Here is a 24,498-nt window from a genome sequence, read left to right as displayed (position 1 = left end):
CATCAGTCAAACAGGATAATGTTTACAATATGCATAAAATGTTATAGATCACATTCTAGTTTCCAAATCATTTTGTATCACAGAAAGAAGTGACCTTGTAAAATCTTGGTAAGTGAAATTGCTGACTAAAATCCTGTTCTTGTAAACCACAACAGACCATTCAATAGCTATGCAGATTTTCGTTATCTCCACCAACCCTACTTTAAAAGAGCAGAGGTCAAACTCATTAATTTCATGTCACTCGTTTTTATCCTCAAACCTCCATTATTCACCAGTTGTCTTTATATCTTTTCTACATCAAACAAAAAGCAACACCTTCTATTTCCTCCAGTGCTTTGCTGAAATGATTGCCTCTGTGGATAACACACTGATATTGGGCAATACCAGCCATTCTATCAGAAGAGAAACACATGGAAAAAAAAAAATGAACCTGCTTTCTCCGCATCTCTCCTCACTGTGAAGGCTGCTTGTCTTCAGAATGATCTGGGGAGGTCTTTGGATGGCAGTGTTGCCAGCTGGAGGTCAGCTAGCCAGCAGAGGAAATACCCATTCTTCTGTCTGAATCACCAGAACAACACCCCAAAGCATGTGCGGCACAGACCTCACCATGGTGACCCAAGTCTACATTCCTTTTGCCTATTTCTGTACTCTACTAGCATCAGGAACACACCATTGAGTAAGCAATGCAGCCCAGATGCACAGAAACACCACAAGCTAAAATAGCCGTATCAATTATATCGGTTCGAAAATAAAGAAGTCTGTGAAGTCCTTTGAAAACTGAACAATATAGGGTACACCAAAGAGCGGTCCAGGAAAATGCCTACTTTATGATACAGGAAAACTTGCACATGGAAGCTTCATTCATGGGAAAAGTCTATTTTTGAGAAGATTCCTGGATTTCCACAGTACAAAAACTCTGAAAAGCATTAGTGGAAGGAGCCCTTTGTAGCAAAAAAAAAAAAAAAACAACTTGAGAAGTAATTTGGGTGGTCAGCTCAAACAGTTTTTCCTGCTTTTCCTCTTACTCAAAAGGAATCTGTGAATATCATACCCATTTTTTTTTGTACACACAAATCCAATTTCATACAAACCATAAGAAACCAGAGAATGTAAGAAGTTTTAGTGGAAACATTTTTATCTATTCTTATAGGTGAACTATGCAATGACTGATTCTTTTCCTGAAGAGCTTGCCATGTATTATCAATTCACTGACCTACAAAACCAGAGTAAAAAGAGAACTGAGGTATATATCAGAATAATGTATTTAGTTCATGATAAACGGCTTTGACAGTGAATGGTGATCTGGGAATTCCTTCCATAGTAAGCTCCTTATACTCTGGTCTCTGAAAACATCAAGGACAGAACTTGATAAAAAGTTTAATGGTCCCATTGGAGGAAATGATACCATCAGATTTATCCTTGTTTTCCCAAACTTGTTTCAGGCCAATGGAAAGCATGTCCAAAAAAAAGAATGGGGAATATCCCATCCTATGTAAGGGCTGCCAAAATTTTGTGTGAACAAACGTGCATTACCATAATGAGTTTTCCTTCAAGGGTACATTTCTAACTAAGAAACCATACTGGACATATCCTTGAAAAACAAAGGTAACATTGTGAGCTGTAGTACCACATTGAAAAGAAGGAATGAAAGAACGGCAATTTTAGAGATTTACCTCAGGAAAATAAGGAGTAGATGGAGTCACTGAGATCAAGATTGATAGTTTATAAAGCCCATCCACACAAAGACTCCCTTCATAACAAATCTTTACCTTATTCACATAAACTCACGTGTTTTGTCAAGAAAAAGTTCCTTCCACCACAGACTCCTCACTTCCAGGGTAAATCTCTTCAAAGTATTGCACAAGTGAAAAACCAGGAGAATCCACACAATGTTGACAGAGCACCGTTGTGATGCTTTTTGCACCCCAAGCACTCTCCAGGGCACTCCTCCTTTGCAAGGGAAGGAATCCACAGCCTCACTCATGTACTTTGCACTTCACACAAGTTGATCAGAAAATAGCATCTGCATCGCCTGCTTCACTGATGCACTTCTCACATTTCCCACCTCATATTAATACAACCACAGTAAAGAATGGATAAAGAACTGGCACCATAGTTGGTTTAAAGAGACAATTGATGTCACTAGATGTCACACTGCAAAGAACCAGCAGATATCACCTCATGGACCTTTTTTTCCTTCCTCTCCAGAACACCTTCCTAAAGTCAAACTGGAGTTATTTCTTCACAAGATAAAAATAATAGGGACTTGAATAATGGCATTTAGAGTCCCTGATTCATATTTGTAAACATTGACCATAATTGCAATACTGGGAACTTAATAAAGCTCTGGATTTCATCAGGTTGGTGAACAACCATCACCAATCTCAAAAATGCATCAACACACTATTCACATCAGTTTTTTATTATTTGGCTAGACCTCATCCTGCCACTCTAATCTGGTTGGAGTCACAGTGTCTCACCAGACATGAGGACCTGAGCAGGTTTCACTCATCCCTGCTGCATACTGTCAAGTTGCAGGACAAGACAGCCAAATGTCCTTAGTCACAGTCACAGAAACAACGTTGAGAACTCCTCATATTTTAGTTCAGCCCAGTTCACCTTTGCATCAAACAGCTTCAAGGTACAAAAAGCAGGAAAAGCTTAGTGTACCTGTGATACAATATTGCCCTTATTTTCTTCTTCATTACCTCTTAAGAGTGGAGAACTCTTTCACATTCATCGCTACTCAAACCTGTTTATGATACCTACATATCTAAAACAGAAAAGCAGAGGCATACAAGGCATAGGATTTGTGTAGTACGCAATCTCCAGGGTTGTCCTCTGGAAACACAGATTACTGCAAGTGGCAAGGCACATGAATGAGAGGTGATCCACAATGGCCAGAAGTCCGGCCACAAGAACGTCTTCTAATGACAACACATTAAAAAACTGCTAAGTAGAAAAACAGCACTCTCTTAACCACCTTTGAAAACACCACCTTTGAAGAAAAACACCCATTAATTCACACTGATTACTACACACTAGTTTTGGAAGGATACCTACCATGGTAGGAGGAGGAAACAGTAAGGACAGCTGGGTATTGCCATGAAAGAAACTCAGTCTTTGTTGTGATGAGAGCCTTTGCCCTCAATCCCACGTTCCTTCTCAAATATGTCCATCTTTTACAACACTATATAGAAATGAATATCACTGAAAAGGAAGGAAGGAAGGAGACACACATGATGTGTAATGTGGTATTGCCCGGTGGGCATAAAAGAAACACACATCAGGCATTTCCCATTCTCCTCCATCCAGTGATAAGCACGAATCCTAATACTACACCAGCACTGGGAATAAATCATTCCAATTAGCCATAGGTACTGGTTGAACACTGCAGGAGTGTAGCATGGAACTCAATTAGGAAGATTTTCAAATTAAAATCCACTACCTTGCTCATGTGTAGGGTCATGAGCAACAGAGAGACCAGTCCCTGGATCACTCTGACAGGTGGATTTCATCTGCATGAGTGAAGTGATGGGTATATGCTCTGTAATGAACATGAGCCCAGTGATGTGAGGGCACAAAACTATTGATAGTCCTAAGCTACAGGAAGAAGTCTGATTTAAATCACCCCATTTTCTATCAGTGTTAGATATAAGAAAATATATGGTCAGGTTCTCCATACACTCACATCAATTTTATACGGCTTTTACCACATTTTCAGTGAAAAAACTCCTGATTTATAATCATTGTAAGTAGGAGGAGGATTAAGACTAAATTATCTCTAGTGAAATAGGTGTTCAAAGAGTTTAGTTAATAATTTGATATGAATAATTCATTAAAAAAAATTGATATTTTTCCCTAGTCCTGAAAAGCCCAAGAATAGAGTGTGAATGTTCAACATTTATATGCTACTTGCAATTATTTGTGAACTACATCAAGTAATTTGTGGTCTACACATAACTCAAATAGGAAATTATGGTTATTAAATAAAATAGAGAATTTACAACTCCCATAGCAAGTTATGTCTTTTGACTAATTTATGTAATGAACTTAGCTAGTTTGCCCTTCATGGATTTCAAACTGCATGTTCAATATTTGCAATTATCTGTGCAGGCAGCAGTTACATAAATCAGTAACAGACACACTACCATGCGGGATGCAGTCAAAACAGCAAAACTAGCATATTCTAAAATTTCAAACAATTCAGAAAATACTGAAGCATGCAGTTAAAATTTACAGCTGAGTCTTTTCTGTTCAAAAGCACAGGGGTAGGAAACTTTTCGCCTCTTCAATAAGCACTTGTTCTTTTAGTGTGTTGCTTAATGTTTTTAATAGGTAAGCAGCACTGATGTGTTGCCTGGGGTTTGTTGCTGGGGCTGGAGAGGGAATGGGGTGCAGCAGGAGAACAAGAAGCTTAGCACATGTGAAAGAAAGGCTCGGGAAAGGCATGGACATGGACAGCCAGTCAAGACAGCTTGAAAGGAGATTTGGTTCAATTTTCAGGTTAGGTAGGATTTCCCCTATTCCCTTTTTTGAAGTATATTTGAAGGTAGGATGTAAAAAACTAAATGTTTTTTGATCACATCACCCTAATTATAGTTGCTGACCTCCAGTTAGACCAAACTGTTTTTTCAGTAAAACATAAGAGAGGTTGGTCTTTAGCTGGGATGGAACCAGGATGTCATACTTGATCTTTACAGTCATGATTGTGCTCTTCCTCTCTGTTCTTATTAAACTGTCTTACTGGGCCTTCTTCCATCTAACTGCTTTATGTCTCTTACTCCTAGATATTTTTATCTAGCCAAGTGAACAAACCTGAAATAAGCCCAAATTTGACAAAAACCAACCTCCATTGGCTACTAGTGCTTATTATAACAGGCTGTCTCTTGGTGGTGGTGTTGAGTATTCTGCAGAAAAATAGTGAGAGCAACTAAGGAGCACCATAAAGCATGCTTAGAACAAACATCCCACTGCAACGATATATATGACAGCAGCTAAAGAGATTCCTAAAATGTTTGCCCCAGCTTTGGCACAGTAAAGCATGACTGTGTCAGCAATGGGCACTTCCTCACTATGAGAAAGTAGCTCCACTAAACTGCAGTGTTGCCTACTGCTTCTGAGTCACTTGAAACACTGAGAAGGAGATACCCATTTATTATAAATTAAAAAAAAAAAATAAGTGCTCTGAAAATATACCCAGATAATAGATCTGCCTCTCCTATTATCTACTGTCTTCTACCTTCAGCAGTCTCATGAGTTCTGGACACATTTTTCTTTATAACTAATATTTTTATTGTAATTTTCCCTCTCTCACCTCCTTCTGTTCTCTTAGTACTTTATTCAGTGGTGATGGCTGCAGTTTTTAAATCTGAGAGGTACTGAATGTTAAGGACCAAAAATTCATATTCAGCCACTGAAATAACTGGCCTGCTTTTCCCCTGCACAGAGAATCTTCTTCTGCTATGGATGGAAATTATTCTGGTGATACTACTATTCCCATCTGTGTAATGCAGTTAAGGCTACTGATGTTTGTGATATTATTTGCAAGTTAAACTAGTGAGTTAAGAGAGAATCCAGATATCTGCATAGTGGTAATGATGTCTCCTCTGTGGTCACGGATGAAGACAGGTGCCTCCTTAGTTATTTCCTGCATAGCACTTTGGCTCCATCTGCACTTGCAACTCCTCCCTTCACCTCACTTTATCTCCTTTGCGAATCTCTTTCATCAGAGCCTATTGTTACCCCCTGCCATGAGCACAAATTTGAGAAGTGGGGTGCTGGTTGCTCCGCGGGTCACTCCTTCTCCCCCATCCATGTGCACCCTGCCGCTGTAAGACTCCACAGGCCACGCTCCCCCAGTATCCTCTTTTGCTTTGAAGAAAATTGGCAAATCTACCAGAGGAAAAAGGCAAGTTTTGTCTGCCTTAAACATTAAAGACAACACAATGGTAAATACTGCCAATTTAAACACAGAACTAGTACCTTCACTTCTGTTCCCCTGACAAATTTAAATGAAAAGCAAATGATGTTCCACCTGTGAATCAAAAGCTCTCCTACTTGATTGAACACCATGGTAAATACTGGTGAGTTTGAAGGCAGTACTGAAATGCATAATGCTAGAAACACAAACTTTTTTTTTCCTAAATAAGAAGGTGCTTTAACAAAAAGTACTTTAATTAAGTTGCTGTAATGAAGGACTAATTGCCTCCAAGGGATGATACTGGAAAAAAGATTTTATAAGCAGCTTCTTATTCAGAAATTAGCAGCCAAGAACAATAAAGAAAACATAAAATGTAGGCATATTATTGATGCAGATACTGATGTAGATAATGTAGGCATAATATTGCTATAAAGGGTTGAATTTGGTGAAAAAAGCTGATGAAATAGAACAGCTGGTGTTAATTCTATTGAGGTTGACTTCAAGTAGCTAGTGTTCAACCAGTTTGGTTTTTATATGGCCTTGAAAGATATGCCAACTATAGCTGCTAAATCCATATTGCAATTAGAAATGTTTACCTTTTTTGGTCAAAAAAATATGAAATGGAAGAAAAAAAACAACATACCATGTTGACACACAAACCAAAAAGAGTTATATCAGGTACATCAGGGAAGGTGGAATACTATAACAACACATTTTATATTGTTATACTATTCCACCCACCTTAATGGAGAACCCTTCGGTGTGGCTACACCATAGCCTTTGGAATCCAGGTTTCCTCCCACTTTCATGGTGTCACAAGGCTTTCGTTGCTCAATGTATTCATTCATGGTGGACTCCAGCAGGAAGGCAAACTTGCCCTTGGATTTGCGGACACGAGCTACTCCCTCTGCAGTAGTCCTAGTGAACACTGATGGCTCAGCTGACTTCATGTAGGTCCACATCTTTTCATATACTGCTATTTTTGATCTCTGGAGAAAATTAAAAAGAAGTTAGAACAGAAGAACGTTGCAACATTTCAAAATAGCACTTCTCAAAATAAAATCAACCATGCTTGATTTTTCAAACAACTGGGGTTGAGAGAATCATACTTGAATAAGGATTTTCTCTGAATTCCATGCTTATTTTGAAAGAAACAAGAAATAACAATATCAATACTATAAAATCAGATATTATTTTATGGTCCAGTTAGCTTCTAGCAGTCACCGTAAAATAACTGCAAAGCTAAGACCAAAATTACACAGTCAAAGAATTCTAAAGTGTGTTTTAGGAAATTATATATGAAATAGATATTCACGATAAACCTGTATGGGAAAAAGAAACAATAAATTAATCTCCCCATAAATACATAGCTGAATCTGGAAGCATTTCTCAGTTCTAACACCCACTTCTTAGAGCATCAAAACCACAATAGCTTAAGTATGATTTCTTCTTTCATAATTCAGAGTTCAGAATTCATTCAATATACATTCAGAAAGGCTGCACAATGTTTTAAGACATGGTTCACAATAGAAGACGGAAGGACCAAATTGGATGAAATATGCTATTAAAGGAAACAAAATGGACTAAGCATTTTCCTTAAAGAAGTATTAGGTATGTCTTCAGAACCACAGTATTGGTGGATCTACTTTGAAGACTCTGAACCCGCCAGTAATTAAGAAATATGCTTGCTCAAAGAACGTGCAAGAATTTGTGGCTTAGAGTGCATTAGTTGGAAATTCTCTCTGGGAATGCACGGTATAGCCACAAGTAAAGACTTAAGCGAAAAGAACAACTTAAAAAATAAACACAAATAAAAATTTTCATTGAAAGGATGAAAGGAAGGAAGTGCTGTCAGGCTGAGAAGCTTTCCATGCCTGTTAGATTCACTCAACAACTCCTCTGCTTCCTCCAGCAACATGGACACATACAGGCAAACCAGGCATCAGCCAAATGCTGTACAGTGTTTTTATTTAATAACAGCTGGCACTTGTCTTCTCTTATGTGTGCTGCAAGAAGGACTTTTTAACCAAATGCTCAAGTCAGATTTTATTTGAGTCAACAGGAGATTCTAGCTAGGCAAGATTTATCCTATGAGCCCATTCCTACACTCTGCTGAGCACTCCAGGAAAATATTAATTAACAAAAGTCTCCAAACAAAGGGCCTTAGCACATTAAACAAATATCAAATCCTATAATCTGAGTATTAAATTGACAATGGCTTTAAAAAGCCTTCAACCAAGCCTTTGTATAGGTAAGCCTGATTTCCATGAAGCATTTATTTTTACTGTTTACTGAATGACTGTTTTTTTACTTATAAAATAATTTGTTAGGGAGGTATGTCTAACTTGAAAGTAAGTGGCATTTAACCAGAAACAATCAATAAAAATACCATATAGCAGAATATCATAAATGGTCCTTGCTTTTTAAACTTGTCCATAGGCGTCATTTTATCTTTCTGTCAAATATAATAAAATTTAAATTAATAACGTCTGTCTATATCCATAATCAGATCCTGCCTTTTCACCCTCTATTTCCACTGTAGTCACAGCTGCTTTTTATTTACATGACAGTGTCTGAAGCAGTGTAAGCTAAGCCACCCATGTATTCTTTTTGCTTCACGCTGAAGTAATTTCATGGATTTAAATTTACAGAAAGAAAAAAAATGGAAGAGAGCAGCAATGAATCAGGATAATTTCAAAAATATTTACTTGCTTTTGTCTGCCTTCACTTCCATTCATTTCTTACATCTTAACATCAATTTCTTACATCTTAACATCCATATAATCAGATTCTTTATAAAGTAAACATGTAATGGGTCCCTTTCCTTCAAAACCAAAAACATGTAGCACATATAATAACTATTAGTAAGAGGAAACAATTCTTTAAATCAATTGAAAAAGGCTGCATATAAATCTATGTTTTTAGGATCTAATTTCCTTTGCCTGTCAAGAGACAAAAAATACGGGAAGTCTAACAAGGCTTCTGCTCTGTAAGAATATTTTCTTCTCTCAGACTTTTTTATTTGTTAACATTCAGTTTCCACATATCAACTCAGAGTTAAAATTGAAAAGGGAATGAACATATATTCCTTATTATCATATGAAGAAACATTGCAGACTTCCCCTGCAGTCAGCCAAGTTAGGATAATTTTCATTTAGGGTTTTTCTTAGTAGGACTTCTAAAACTAAGCTCTTTTCCTCCTGAACAAGCTGCTCAGAAAGTGCAATTCTCACTTTGTCTGAAACAGAAAATAAGAGTAAATAGCTAATAGTATCTAAGTCTTCTTTTTCTTTAAGTTGGCTTTAAAATTACTTTTCCCTTTTCCATGTTCAATCCAGAATGAAAGCAGATTGAATAGCTGTTGAGAGTTTCTGACATTTTGGCCACCTTTTTACAGTTAATAAAAAATATTTGCAAGTTTTTCTATGGAGATAACTCTCACAATAAAAAGGTTATTTCACTACGGACCTTTTCGGGGCCATTCAGCAACTGCCCTTGAATTGATACTTTCTATAGTTCACAAATCCCATCCATAATTCTGCTAATGATTCAATGAGTTCGGTTTGGCCAAACTGGAAACAGTCAAGGTGCATGGGAGTACCTAACATAGAACAGTCCCCTTTCAACTAGACAATAAGAAGAAATCATCACTCCATCTTCTTTTCTTCTAAAAATGCCTTAAACTGCACCTTTCAGATAAATAACGCTCCTAAGCGGTGTAATTTGCAACGCAGCACTACTGGCTCTCAGCATTTATTCAGAGACATGTTCAAACACTAAACTCACACATGATCAATCAGCTAGGCTTAACTTTCATCTGCTACAGACATAAAATAAAGCAGGAGAGACTGTTTTTATGTACTCCTTGTGATGTCCAGGTTCCCTGTTTTCCAGCTGGCAAACGATGAGGATTACAAACCAACCACACTAACACAGGAAAGCAAATGAAAGTGAAATAATCAATACAGACAACACAGACACAGGAATGGCTATTTAGGCTATTTCCTAATGCTCCAAACACATCCCCCTGAGATATATTTCCTCTTTATTATTCATCTGAAAGTCAGCAAATTAAAAAATGCATTTCCTGCCCACCACCCAAGAGCCTAAAGCAAAATGCACTCAGCCAAATCTATAAGCAGAAACAAAATCTGCAGGACTCCATATTATTATCATAGGCTTTCAATGCTGCACTTCATTTCAGTACTGTAGCTTTGGATGAATCGATATCACAGTGCCACTTTAATTATTACTGGTTTCAGTATCCCCTGGGGCACCTCTTCTGCCCAACGCAACAGAATCAATAAGCTTTCCACAAATTCATGAAACTGAAAACTCCAACAAATGGTTGTGAGGGTAAAAATGTAGCTAAAGTATCACAGAACTTACAAACTATATTACACCTAATGACAAAGCAACATTATTTCACACTTCTATGCATCTTATAAGAGCAGTTGGTAGGGAGAGCTGCTCTAATGGACATGCCAACTTACTCTGAAGAATTCTTTGGTTGACCCTGAGTCCAGTGTCCCATAAGCAATTTCCGTTTGTTTGGCAAGGTCTTCTGCACTTTCTATGGGCGAGACCATTCGCTCAACAGTCAAGAAAGCAGCGAGGTTAGCGGTGTAGGATGAAATAATGATGAGCGTGAAGAACCACCAGACACCTCCAACAATGCGACCTGAGAGGGATCTAAACATGAATAAGATCATGCACATTTTCCTGTCTCTTAAGCCACAAATTGAGAGAAAGAAAGAAGGCACCATTATTGCTGAAAATGTATCATTAAGTAACAGTCACTGGTAGGCAGATCATTTGCATTTTGAATACCGATAAATGCATTTTGTCTTGAATCTTAATGCCCACATTACAGAGTCAACTGTATTAATACGAGTGATGCACATACAGAAGTGTGAAATCTCTTGAACAGTAATCCCAGTGTGCTTATTATTTCAGGAAATGCCTAACATTGCAAAAATGTTGTCAAAAATACTGGATAGGTAATCTCTTTTTGGAGACAAAAGTAAAGCATGGTAGCTGCAAATCAGTGGCTTTCTCTGTTTCCTCTTAAAAAAGAAAAAAAGACACAAAAGGTTTTGCACATGGATTATGTTGGCTCTAGGTTTAAAATGTTCCTGTCACCCAAGCTTATCAAACATTCTACAAGCTACTGCAATCACGTGTACTTTCACATTTTTCTTATTTAAGAAGCAAGCATTTTGTGGTAACACAGATATTTTAATACCTGAAATTTGATGAGAAGGCTGATGAGGAGTAATATACATCCAGTCTTAATCAGTATCAGTTTTAATGCTAACTTCAATAATAGCAGAGTTAGGCCAATGCTGAACACTCTCAAAATCTCACTGTAAATGGCTAAAATGAAGCATTCAAGTTTGAAAGATTGGGTCATAATGTTTAATTCAAGAAATTGTAGTTACTGCACACCAAAGTTTCAGAATATGTTAAAAGGGTGAGAAATTCAGGACTGGGGTCATATATTACATGTGAAGCCTCCACTTGGTAAGGCACATCTCAGCAATACAGCATGGCTTCTCAGAAACAGACGGTCAAATATTCTCTCCCTCTTGGACAGCGACATTCTGGAAGCAGCACTGTGGAACTTGATAGGGAACAGAAATGGGACATTCATTCATGCACCACAAATATTCAGCACAATAGTGTGCATTTCAGAATTGTAATACAATGGAACTAATTTAGTAACAAAGCAGTTCCTCTGAAGTCAACCCAGTGGAATTTGCTCTGTTGTGTACCTGCTGTTTCTGAGAGCTGTTTGTGGTTTATGCACATTGACACATGTAAAATAATAGTAATGACTGAAATTCAAAACAGATTCTCTGTTGCCCTTATCATAGCTATTGAAAAAGAAAAAAAAAAATAAAAAGAAAAGCCATCCTAAAGAATGGACTTCAAAACACTGCCAGGAAAACAAATGAAGGAAGATTTTACGCTTCAGTGTTGAAGATAAAATGCAAATGTAAAAAGATTTGACACAAACCTTGGGGAAATATCACATCCTTGTTGCATAAAGGCACCCAGGGAAAACCAGAGGCTGTTGAATATGCCAAACTCATTGGGAGGCTGGTCACTGGGTCCTTCTTTCCCATCCTCTGGTTCTTCTGTGTGCCACTCATACGGGCTAAACCTGCTAACTAGGAACAGGACCACACTGACACCAATGTAGGCAAAGACTATGCACATCCAGATCTCATACGCCAAAGGGTCCAAGAAGGAAAACACTCCTGGTTTAGATTTCTGGGGCTTTTTGATCATAATGGATATCCCCAAACTCATAAAAGGCTTAGAAAAATCAATGACCTCTTCTCGTACCAAAGTGATGGTCAGAGGCGCAACAGCAATCTCTGCTTTCTATAAAAAAAAAAAAAAAAGAAATATACATGTATAGATTAATTGGCGTTGGCTTATACACTCAGCTAAGTAGCTAATTCCAAAGACATATCATTAACATCAGGACACTGTGGCTTAAATGTTCTTTATAACATCTTTCTGTTTCTTTCTATCACAGTTATATTTACTCAATATGTTTTTAGTAAAACATATATGTTGCAGGTTTTTATTTTATGGAATTATAGCAATACTTCATTTTCCTGCTAAGCATGAGACTCTTAAATCTTGCAGTTGTAGGTAGCAGCGTGGGTATGTCATTTTAAGTATTAATTTAGATTAAAAGTAGAATTCAAGGAAGAATGAAAAATGAGAATGACCCTATTGTGACAGAATGTGTAGAGATTTTTTTTATAAGATCCCAGAAACAGTAATTTATTATCATCTTTTCATAAGACATAATCATTCTTCAAGGGAAACCAACTCATAGACTCAAGGAAGTTCCAAATAGCATGAAGCAGCAAAGGTGATGATCTATTGCTGCGACGCCACAAAACTGTACACAGTTGTCTTGGGAGAAAGATAGTTCAACAGAAATAAATCACATTTTAAACAATGCAAAAAGGCAAGTATACAGAAAATAGCTGTGCAAAATCACGTAATAAAAGGATAAAAAGTGTGCTGAGGCTGTGCTCTGTGACCAGCAAGGACTTCTGTCCAGCCCACGGGCTAAGGAGGGTAACACAGCATAGTGTGAGAACACTTTCTTTTAGTTGCAAATAAGGCAGACTCACAACCTGCCTTCTGCAGTGGCATTACTCTTCTGCAGGCCTCAATGTAAGAGATAATCTGCCTGCATTTACCCCACCCCAGGCCCAGTCATCTTCACAGGCACAATTAAGAGTTATTAATAAATCTCCATAATAGAACTGTCATAATTTTCTTTTCTAAATACTTAGTTGGCCCAAATTCATCTTATGGGGTAGCATCTTCAGATATAGTACACATGCCATAGTTAAGCAAAGCATTTAAGCATATTGGTCTTTTAGGATGCTCTTAAGGACATTCACGGTCAGTAAAATATCCAAGGATATATTTAAATCCCTTCAATTTCAATAACATTAAAACACGTTGAAAATTAAGAATGTGCTTAAATAGTTTAATCCAAGTGTTACAAAAATAGCTTGTGTGATAAAGAAAAAAATGAACTGAAATGTATGCTTTTTTGTCACCTCCCAACTTTGAGACAGATAAATGCATTTAAAATAATATGGTTTTGTTATTTTATACACCAAGTTATACTGACCTATATATATTTTATGGAATTTAATTTAAAACTGATTTAATGTAGTTAAAATTTAAATCTATTTTGGTAGCTATGTAATTTTGATTAATTCAAAAGAAATGACTCATTCCAGTGCAATAGCCTCAAAATGCAAATTTGTATTAAAATTGTTATATATTAATAATCAGATTATATCTGTCATTCTGAAACAGTTGTGATGCAAACACTGATCATCATAATTTTATGTAAAGATATTACAGTTTAAGCAACAGAATTAAAATAATATGTTTGCAAGCATATCAGACATTATGTCTGGTGTTAATGTCTTTGGTAAACATTACGATAATATTGCTAATTCTCTGAATTTTAATATAAATTGTGTAATACAAGGTATTTTTAAAAATTTGGCTTCTTCAAGTCTTGTGATTACCTAAGTCTGACAGAAATAGATATTGTATGAAGACAGGTATTATGTAAAGAAAAATATTAAGTCTAAAATATATTTATAAATATTGTGTAAATTGTAAAGTAAATTGGGTTTCTGTAATGTAAGGATTGTAGGATGGTTTGGGCTATCGGCATTGCTGTATATTTTTGTTTTTCATCTCATTCACATACTCCTTTTTTTCTAGAAGAATGGTTTCCTTCCTCAGAGTCAATGTCCTTTGTGTGTCAAAATTTCAACTACTGTGAATGCATAGTGTGGAGTCCTTGAAATGAACAAACTGAAAGACTCAGGGAAACTGTGGTCTGTTACTGCTAATCTTCCCTGTATTTGTCACGTAGTGGTATCTTTGTTAACACAGAGTAAATGATACACCTGATCACTGGTCTTCAGAAGTGCTGGCTACCACTTCATTTTTTGTGTCTGGGTATTGCTACTGCGATTAAAACAAGGATCCCTGAGGGTTGTTAGTTATTACAATGCAAGGTGGAAAAGTGACAGCACCATTTTAGTGTGAATTGTGGAGATTTTAAAGACATAATTAGCACACTGGATAAGATTCATCTTATCAAATTTAAAGGCTCAAAGAGTACATGCACAACCCAAACTACATCAGAGCTAGCCGCCTACACTACTTTTAGGAGTTAAAGAGTAGAAATAAGAACGTATCCCATTTCATTATGATAGTAGGTCTAATGCCAGATAATTCATAATGTAGATAAATCCATTTCATGCCAATGAATGCAAAGAGCCATTACAGCTAAGTCACAAATAGATTCCAAATAATTGGAAAAAGTGCAGCCTCCCAATCTGCTAATATTATTTTTGTAAGACCACTTTGTGCCACATTAAGGCCTCTGTAAACTCGTTGTTGTTGAAAGCTAAATAATGACAATAGCTGTGCAGGATAATCACAAGCATTTGTGCTTTGCCTAGTTAACATACACCATATAATTATGGATTTAAATAATTTAACAATATAACAACGGTGAAAACAATTAATGATTTTGTTGCCAGTGAAATCTGTTTTGACAAAGACTAATGATACTTCACACTTGAATCAGCTGCATCTGTAACAGCATTTCAATCAAGGCTATACCACTATCAAGTACAGATGTATTTGGGCTACTTCCAGTATTACACAATGGGACAAGATTAGGTCTGATGGTAAGAGACTTTTACTTTTCCAGAATATATTATTATAACCTGGTGAATAAGATCTATGCTTGGTACAAGTTGTATGAAGGTGGTAAAGTTATCTGAGAATAATAACACAGGAAGTGATTTCAACTTCAGAAGCTTGTGTCTTCTCAGATTTTAAACAGAAATGAGTTGTGACCTTTTGTGTTAGCAGTGAAAGAACAGCATTCTGTGTCAGGAGAATGAATATTTAACTGGAGCTGACTGTTAGTGCATTTGGAAACACCTGTTACACTTGCTTAATGGTATTTCATCCTCAGCCAGCATTTCTCCTGTGAGCTAGATATCAAGGCTTATAGAGTCCCACAGGGACTACTCTAGGCATTTGGATACATCAGGGACAAATGACCAAGATCTCCTGATGGTTTTTAGTAGAGTGCTAAAAACAAAACAGGAAAATAAACAGCATTGCACCACGATCTTCTGTATTGTCACAGCAAAACTGTACAGCACTTCATTAACTGTTTCCCCTGGGACATGATGGAAAAATCAACTACAGAGTTTAGGTAATGACCAAACTGCTCTGTGCAGTATGTGAAGTGTCCAGGTACCAGAATGACCAATGATGCATATGGCCACTCTCGGTACCACAGACAGGGCTGAGTGGCATTCATAGAATCAGAATCATAGAATAGCTTGGGTTGGGAGGGACCTTCCCAAGGTCATCTAGTCCAACTCCCCTGCAGTGAGCACAGACATCTTCAACTAGATCAGTTGGTGGCACCGAGGCACTGGGGTACAGTATAAAGAGCAGGAGGGGAGCCTTTTGTATGGCTCAGAAAAGGTCCAATCTCCCCGGCCAGCACAAAACTGTTAATCTTTTAATGGGGTCGGGAATTAGAAGCTGTAAATTTTTTCTCAAATAGACCATCTCTTTAACTTGCTAATTCATTTGCAAATTCTGTCCCAATCCTGGCTGCATATAAAAAGCCTTGCTTGAAGTATAGCCAACTATTCAGAGTACTTGTGTTTATGATTTGGGGATCTATCAGAGAACATGAACATCCTCTTATTGCAGAGCTTTGCAGGGAACTCTCTGGCTGACTGATTTTTCTGCTTTCTCTATGTGGAATAGGCCAGGGACCCTGATGCTTTGTAAATCATCTGGCAAGGACTCAAAGCAGTTGCAGGGAGGATGCTCTTCATGGATTCTCTATGGAAATCCTAAGCAGTAAACTTGTGTAAGTTAAGAGAAAGAAAAATTTCCTTTAAAGCTACACCTGTAAAAGTAAACATGTTTGGAGTAGCTCTTGGCCTTAAGGCCAGAAGGCACAGGACAGTCTGTGTTGCCACCATGAAAGTCATTTAACCTCTGAACTAGCATGGCTGCATTCAAGTTGCTTATAGGGAATGGTCTGTCCCCGATTCTATTGTCCAGTTGGGCTCAGAAATTGCTTTGGACAGTAATTATGGACTGAAAATATACCAGGAACCATTCTTGCAATTTAACAGATTAGTCAGGCAAGTTGTAGTGCCCAGGGACACTCCTTGGGCATCATATATCTAAGGGTGCTAAAGGAGCTGGTGGACATGATCGCTGAGTCACTTTGCATTACTTATTAGCAATCTTGGCTAACTGGGGAGGTCCCAGTTGACTGGAAATTGGCAAACATGACGCCCATCTACAAGAAGGGCCGGAAGGAGGATTCAGGGAACTACAGACCTGTTAGTTTAACCTCCGTGCCAGGGAAGGTCATGGAGTGACATCACATGGCACATACAAGAAAAACAAGCGATCAGGTCCAGTCAACATGGGCTTATGAAAGACCAACCTGTTTGATCAACATGATCTCCTTCTATGACGAGGTGACCAATCTAGTAGATGAGGGAAAGGCTGTGGATGTTTTGTACTTCAGTAAAGCCTTTGACACTGTATCCCACAGCATGCTCCTGGAGAGGCTGGCAGCTCATGGTGTGGACAGAAGTACTGTTTGATGGATCAAGAACTGGCTGGATGGCTGGGCTCAAAGAGTCATGGTGAATGGAGCCAAATCCAGTTGGTGGCTGTCACGAGTGGTGTTTTCCAGGGACCAATACCGAGGCCAGTTCTGTTTAATTTCTTTATCAAAGATCTGGATGAAGGAATTGAGTGCACCCTTGGAATTTTGCAGATGACACCAAGTTGGGTGGGAGTGTTGATCTGCTGGAGTGTAGGAAGGCCATACAGAGGGATCTGGACTGGCTGGACTGTTGGGCTGAGGCCATTTGTATGAGGTTTAACAAGGCCAAGAGCTGGGTCCTGCACTTGGCTCACAACAACCCCAGGCAGTGCTACAAGCTCAGGGAAGAGTGGCCGGCAAGCTGCCTGGCAGAGAGGGATCTGGGGGTGTTGATTGACAGATGGATGAACATGAGCCAGCAGTGTGCCTAGGTGGCCAAAAAGGCCAACAGCATCCTGGCTTGTACCAGGAATAGTGTGGCCAGCAGTACTAGAGAAGTGATTGTGCCACTGTACTTGGCACTGCTGAGGCCCCACCTTGAATCTTGTGTTCAGTTTTGGGTCCCTCATCATAAGAAAGACACTGAGGTGCTGAAGAGAGTTCAGAGAAGGGTAATAAAGCTGGAGAGGGGTCTGGAGCAGAAGTCATATGAAGAGCAGCTGAGGGAACTGGGGCTGTTTAGTCTGGAGAAAATGAGGCTGAGGGGAGACCTTATCACTGTCTGCAACTACCTGAAAGGAGGTTGTAGTACCGGGGGGGCTGATCTATTCTCCCAAGTAGCAAGTGACAGGACAAGAGGAAACGGCCTCAAGTTGCACCAGGGGAGGTTTAGGTTGGCTATTAGGAAAAAAAAAAATCACGATAGGGGTTGTCAGGCATTGGAACAGGCTGCCGAGGAAAGTGGTGGAGTCACCATCCCTGGAGGTGTTGAAAAGGCATATAGATGAGGTTCTTAGGGACATGATTTAGTGCTAAAGTTGGGTTATGGTTGGCCTCGATGATCCTCAGGGTCTCTTCCAAGTGAAACGATTCTACAATTCTATGATTATATGGTGCCACGGATGTACAGGGATAGACACAGCCTCAAGGAGCCCTCAGACAGTAGAGTAAATATACTGGGCAATCACAGACTTCTGTCAGTTCTTTCAATATAAAAGCAGCTCTGAGAGCTTTGCTGCAGCTGATTCCCAGAATCACCAACTGAAGCCTTCCTAAACAGTGGTGTAGGAGCTTTTAAACTCGGCCATCAAATCTTTAAAGAGACTTCACCTAATTCTTTTCCATTCCAAAAAAAAAGAAATATTGATCATGTATTCTGGGATGTCCTCTTCATGCAGGTGATTTGCAACAGGTCCTTTATGCCTGTGAGTTTTGTTTCTTTCAGGTATGTTAACAGCCACAGGTCACAGTCCAGTGCTGGCATGAACCTCTGTGCGAGCTTCCCAACAGCACTTTGTATTTCAGTCTGGTATGAGGGCAGTTTGGATTTGATGAGGTAAATTTTGCAAGATAAAAGGAAAAAAGAAAAAACAACACACCAAACAAATAAACCCAGAAAACTAATGTGTGATTTCAAGTTTCCTCTATAACTTTCAGCTAGATGATAGGCCACTGAAACTATGCATCTGGGCAAGGGAATTTTCTCACAATTTGTAAGATTTCTCAGATGGTTTCAAAATCTACCAGTGTAGAACAGTGCATTCATGTGACATCCATGTGTTTGCTATTGTAATTAAAAGCCAGACAAGGTGTCACCTCCATTTTGATAAAGGAAGTTTGAAAAGCACTTAACTTGTAATACCCTGAGACTTGAGCTGCTTCTGAGCCCTTAAAGTGGATATATGTGCTTGGTGATCATTCAGCTTTTCCACTGTCCAAACACAGAAATGAGGTTGGTTCCTCAAGAACTTCCAAGAACACACAGAGTTTTGTGAGGCTGGTGTAACCCTCCCATTCCCACGTGGAGGAGAAATCAACAGAATTCTGGGGCACCATTTCCCACACTCCTACAGCAAACCATCTATGACACATTGAGGAGTCTCCTGAAGTGACACCAGTGGAGGAGACTTTGACAAAATTTATCAGTTACACTCAACTGACAGAAGGGAAGAGAAATGGAGCTGCTACTAGGAAAGCCACTAGACTTTTACCATGCGTGGCCCTAAATGTCATTGAACTGTGAAATCTGCAACTGTGGATGGACCAGTAGTGTTTCTATGGGGAGGTTATGAGTTTAGTGGTGGATATGTTCTGACCTGATTAGTTTTAGGATCATTTTTTATTCTGTCACTAAAATGAAAAGTTTCTCTAAGAATTCTGACCTGTTCTCAGTGCAGATGTTAGCATCTGCAGCCATTGGAAAGCAGAGTTCTGAGTTTTGCTACTTTTGGTAACACCAGATACTGCAAGTATTTCTCTGAGTTTGTTGGAACTATTTTCATTAAATATTACAACTTCATGAGTCAACATAATTGTCAACTATTATGCTATTCTGAAGAATCCTTCTTTAGATCATTGTATAACATAATGCTCTTAATTCTTGAACTTACCAGGTTTGCCCTCAAATTTTATTATTGATGTTCATCTTAAAAGTCTGCCTTAATTCTGAATTGCCTGTGTACTTATCTGTATTGGTTTGTTGTATTTGTTTGATATAGGATGGTGGATTCTCCACTTCTTGACGCAGACCAAGAGTCCAGCCTTTTTGAAAAGATCTGTCTGCCATTCCATGAAAATGAGTGATACTCTTCCCAACTAAGTTTTACAATGTACCAGGAATAGATGGTTTCTAACATTAGTTTCACAATTCATGAATTTTTAAGGGATGTTCAAACTATGGATGTTCTAATAATACAAGGTACTAGTTGAACAAATAGTAGAATTTGCACAAAACTTTGGTTTTCTCTTGAAAATAAATGAAAGCACAGAGATCTGAAACAGAATTCTGTTTCTCTTCTGTGACCTCGAGGTTAAATAAAATGCACATATACTTCCTTTTTATAACTAATACTATGATAAATTAAATCCTGCTTCAAAAATTGGTATGCTTACCCCATAAACAAGTTCTCCCACCATCCCATTCCAGATTTTTGTCTCTGGATCCCTTGCTCCATATTTTCCATCAGGAACAATGGCAATTTTGTACTTGATACCAATATGTTTTGCAATTTCTGACGCCAGATCTACACAGTATCCTTCAAACTTGTCATTCCCTTCAAAGGTATCATGGTTTTTCTTGAACATAACATATGGGGCTTCCTATAATGAAAGAAGTAGAACTGTAAAGGAGAAGTATACCGAACATACTCTGAAAAATAACATATCATCTATTGACTGAACAATACACATTTTATCAAAAGTTCATGGATAGTATTGGCACATCTAAATTAAAATGTATGAACAGAAATCCTTCTGGAAAGGTATACTATTTACACTGTAATTGGGCTTATACATTTCACAAGATTTATCAACCTTAGAAATCATGAACATAAAAACCATCCAAGAATGCATATACATTTAACTTTGTTTTAAATTAAAGACCTTAGTGCAGTATATGCTAAATTTAAAGCGTGAATAGAGGTTGAACCTATACGTGCAAAAGACTGTGGGCTAATGCAAGGTGTAATTTACGCTTTTGACTTCAGTAAGTGAGCGCATCCTCTAACACAGTATGGTTACTAGCTATATAATTTCAAATGCACAGCCTGAATTATTTGCTTTCTTGGGATTCCGAACGCATGATTTCTAAGAGGTTACATACATTTTAGTGAGAACATAGAAATACATTCCCAAGGAAACACATATCTTCCCCTTTGAATAAACAATGTAGATTCTGCAAGGTCTTTTAGGATGAATCTAAGCAATATACATGGACAAGAATGGTATTAAGCTGACACTGGATGAAGTGCATGACATGCTGCATGAAAAAGAAGTACGAAAATATTTTTGGATGGTGACTGCCATTGAAAACAAGTAAAACCTGTCTCGAAAAGTGGATCTTACATTCCCTGTATGAACTATACTATCACAATAGTGAACATTACATGACTGGCAAATCAAGGTCTTATTGGGAAAAGAAGGTTACATTTTTTTTTTTTTGTTCTGTGTGGATTCAGACTTTAGCAATCATTATGTAAAACTATGGTCTATTTTAAAATACCTCACATAATTCATATTCATAGCCAGTTCCAGATAAAATACTTGTCACTAATGTCACCCTTTGTTTGAATTTACATCACAAAATAGCAGCTTAAGTTTTCTCTGTGCTGGCCCTGGCAAATGTTGGTTTTCTGACACCAACCTTCCTACATACATAATTAGTAGAAAAACAAAAATAAAGGTAAAAATATCACAGAATCACAGAACATTAGGGATTGGAAGAGACCTGAAAAAATTATCTAGTCCAATCCCCCTGCCGGAGCAGGAACACCTAGATGTGTCCAGGTGGAATGTGTCCAGGAATGTGACACAGGAATGTGTCCATCTGGGTTTTGAATGTCTCCAGAGTAGGAGACTCCACAACCTCCCTGGGCAGCCTGTTCCAGTGTCTGTTACCCTCACTGAGAAGAAGTTTCTTCTCAAATTTAAGTGGAATCTCTTGTGTTCCAGTTTGAATCCATTACCCCTTGTCCTACTGTTGGTTGTCACCGAGAAAAGCCTGGCTCCATCCTTGTGACACTCACCCTTTATATATTTGTAAACATTAATAAGGTCACCCCTCAGTCTCCTTCATGCTAAAGACACCCAGCTTCCTCAGCCTTTCCTCATAAGGGACATGTTCCACTCCCTTAATCATCTTTGTTGCCCTACTCTGGACTCTCTCCAGCAGTTCCCTGTCCTTCTTGAACTGAGGAACCCAGAACTGGACACAATATTCCAGGTGTGGGCTCACCAGGGCCAAGTAGAGCGGAAGGAGAACCTCTCTTGACCTACTAACCACCCCCCTTCTAATACACCCCAGGATGCCATTGGCCTTCCTGGCCACAAGGACACAGCGCTGGCTCATGGTCATCCTGTTGTCCACCGGGACCCTCAGGTCCCTTTCCCTTATGCTGCTCTCTAATAGGTCATTCCCCAACTTATACTGGAACCTGGGGTTGTTCCTACCCAGCAGCAAGACTCTACACTTGCCCTTGTTATAATTCATTAAATTTTTCCCCACCCAACTCTCCTTCCTGTTCAGGTCTTGCTGGATGGCGGCACAGCCTTCTGGAGTGTCAGCGCACTCCTACCAGCTTGGTGTCATCAGCAAACTGAGACATGTCTGCTTCTTTGAAACTACATCAACAGCAATTTTGTAACCTCTGTTAGGTGTTTAACAATGGAAGATATGTGGCATTACATGAGCAATTGTGGGACTGAATAAACCAATTCCAAAATCTTTCAATGTGGCAGGGAAATTTTTCCTTTTGGATACCAATATAGAGCTCCTATTAGCAGGGTGTGGATCCACTCAAGAGAAGAACTTCATGGGCAAGCCTGAACAGTATCTTTAATTTACAATTAGGAGGTGAAAAGGCAGAGAAATAGAAAAGAGATTATACATAGGAGGAACTATTCCATTTCCTTATATAAGTTTACTCCCTGTGGTAGCTCTGCCCAGGACCCACTTCCATAAAAGGATGGCAGAATGGAGCTTTGTGTAATGTGAGCAGAGAAACATGTTTATTTTGCTTACTTCAGTGTGAAAGAAAGGTTCCAAAATACATTCAACACAGTTTGGAAATGAGGATGTGCTAGTGTTTCCTTAAAGATGGAGTAAGGTGCCTAAGTATCACAGGATCGTTTCACTCTCAGGTGTATCCCCAGAACACCTCTCCCCCCATCATCTCCTGCTTATGTTACTCTCTGCTATGGAGATGCCTCTTTGGGCCACAATCTCTCAACAGTGTTGGAGGCCACTGATGCATTGTGGCCATTACCGCAGCTAAGGAACCACACAGCAACGTGTCCACAATAATCACTTTCAGTCACCTCCGACTACCTGGTTCCTTGATCTGTATATAAGTATAATCACCGAGAGAAATTTCAGGGTAACAACAACAACAATTGTTGCATTACATAAGCACAAAGTTATGACCACTGCAGAGCTAAGGATCACCAAGGGCTTCTGAAACCAGGACAATCTCAAACCAGGATGTTATCATCCTGATGCATGTGGCCTGGGCACTGAGAAGACCACTGAGCTACGCCACTAGCTACACACTGTAATCACTGCAGTGATGTAGTGCAAAGCCTTTGCCTTTACAGAGGTTGTATCTTCAAAGGAAAACTACTGAGCATTACCAGCAGCCTGCACAATTTCTTGTATTTCTATCCACAGTTAAATCAGCTCAATTTCAAACACCTGTCTACCAGGTGGAGGGAGGGAGCAGAGCAGTAGATCTTTGCAGTAGGTCTTGATTTTGGGAAGTATTTTGGGCACATGAAGCAAATATTCCTCACTCATGCAGGTTTTTTGTTCCCATGAGAAGCCAAAATCTGACTCTTTCTACATGTGTTATTGTACAAAAACAGTTAAAAATAAACAGGGGTGAAAAATACTATGTCTACAGACTGTGATTTAGACAACTGCTAGGTAGAAATACAACCAAGTTTTGTCTCCACGTGTGGACTCTCCTTACAAGTTTCAGTTACATTTGCTTTGAGCACCTGAAAAGCAATTTTGTTTTTCAAACACCAGAGTTAGTGACTGCTAGCTCTTCTGATTCAACCTTTCTTAAAAATCCCAAGCCAAAGGCATACAATAAAGTCACACCAGGAAATAATCATTCTGGAGAGCAACACAAAGCAGACAGGCACAGAGGAAGCCAGGTCAGCCTGCTCATTCTCGCAAACCTCAGACACTGTGCTTCTGCCTGCACCTCATCACTGACAGGGCTGCTACAAAAAAAAACAAAACAAAACAAAACATTTCAACTATCTCTGTACAGCAAAGTGTCAGATGCCTTATTTTTCCTGTTAAAGGCTAAATAAACTTCAGCCCTCCTCCCCATGTGTTCTGCAAGGGAACGCTGAGAAGGGAAACAGTGGGGTCCAATATCATTCTTGGTAGGTGCAAGCAGTGGCAATCCCATCCAGTGGAGGCACCACCAAGTGAGACCTCAGAAGACCCGGGTTCTGGCAGGGATCTGTTGGGTGACTTGGAGGAACCACACTGGATCTCCCCCCATCCATGCCTCTTTCTATGCACTCTGATCTTACTGATTTAGAGCAAAACATACCCAGGAACACCTCTTATAATTCAATTCTCTTATAGAGTAATGTAGTACCTCTTGCTGTGATTGCTTTAAAAGAAGTAGCAATTGAGTGAGATCTGCCAGTGTGAAACCATACACTT

General features: G+C 38.8%; 1 protein-coding gene across 7 annotated transcripts in view; it reads right to left on the bottom strand.

Annotated features, from left to right (window-relative positions):
* The window catches only part of GRIA4 (glutamate ionotropic receptor AMPA type subunit 4), a 231,852-nt gene that overhangs the window by 38,012 nt on the left and 169,342 nt on the right, over positions 1–24,498 (bottom strand). For all 7 annotated transcript variants that reach the window (XR_011737309.1, XM_071803674.1, XM_065831859.2 and 4 more), the window contains exons 10-13: positions 20,211–20,417; positions 11,943–12,313; positions 10,417–10,615; positions 6,665–6,912 (exon numbers count right to left, since the gene is read on the bottom strand). Coding sequence is in view for 6 of the 7 variants with exons in the window: in XM_071803674.1 (XP_071659775.1) it covers positions 6,665–6,912; positions 10,417–10,615; positions 11,943–12,313; positions 20,211–20,417 (1,025 nt within the window). In the remaining variant the exon portion in view is untranslated. The remainder of the gene's footprint in view (positions 1–6,664; positions 6,913–10,416; positions 10,616–11,942; positions 12,314–20,210; positions 20,418–24,498) is intronic.

This window comes from Patagioenas fasciata, chromosome 1 (genome assembly GCF_037038585.1).
Source record: "Patagioenas fasciata isolate bPatFas1 chromosome 1, bPatFas1.hap1, whole genome shotgun sequence".
In the NCBI taxonomy this organism is placed as follows: domain Eukaryota; kingdom Metazoa; phylum Chordata; class Aves; order Columbiformes; family Columbidae; genus Patagioenas; species Patagioenas fasciata.
This window is presented reverse-complemented; position numbering and strand designations above follow the sequence as displayed.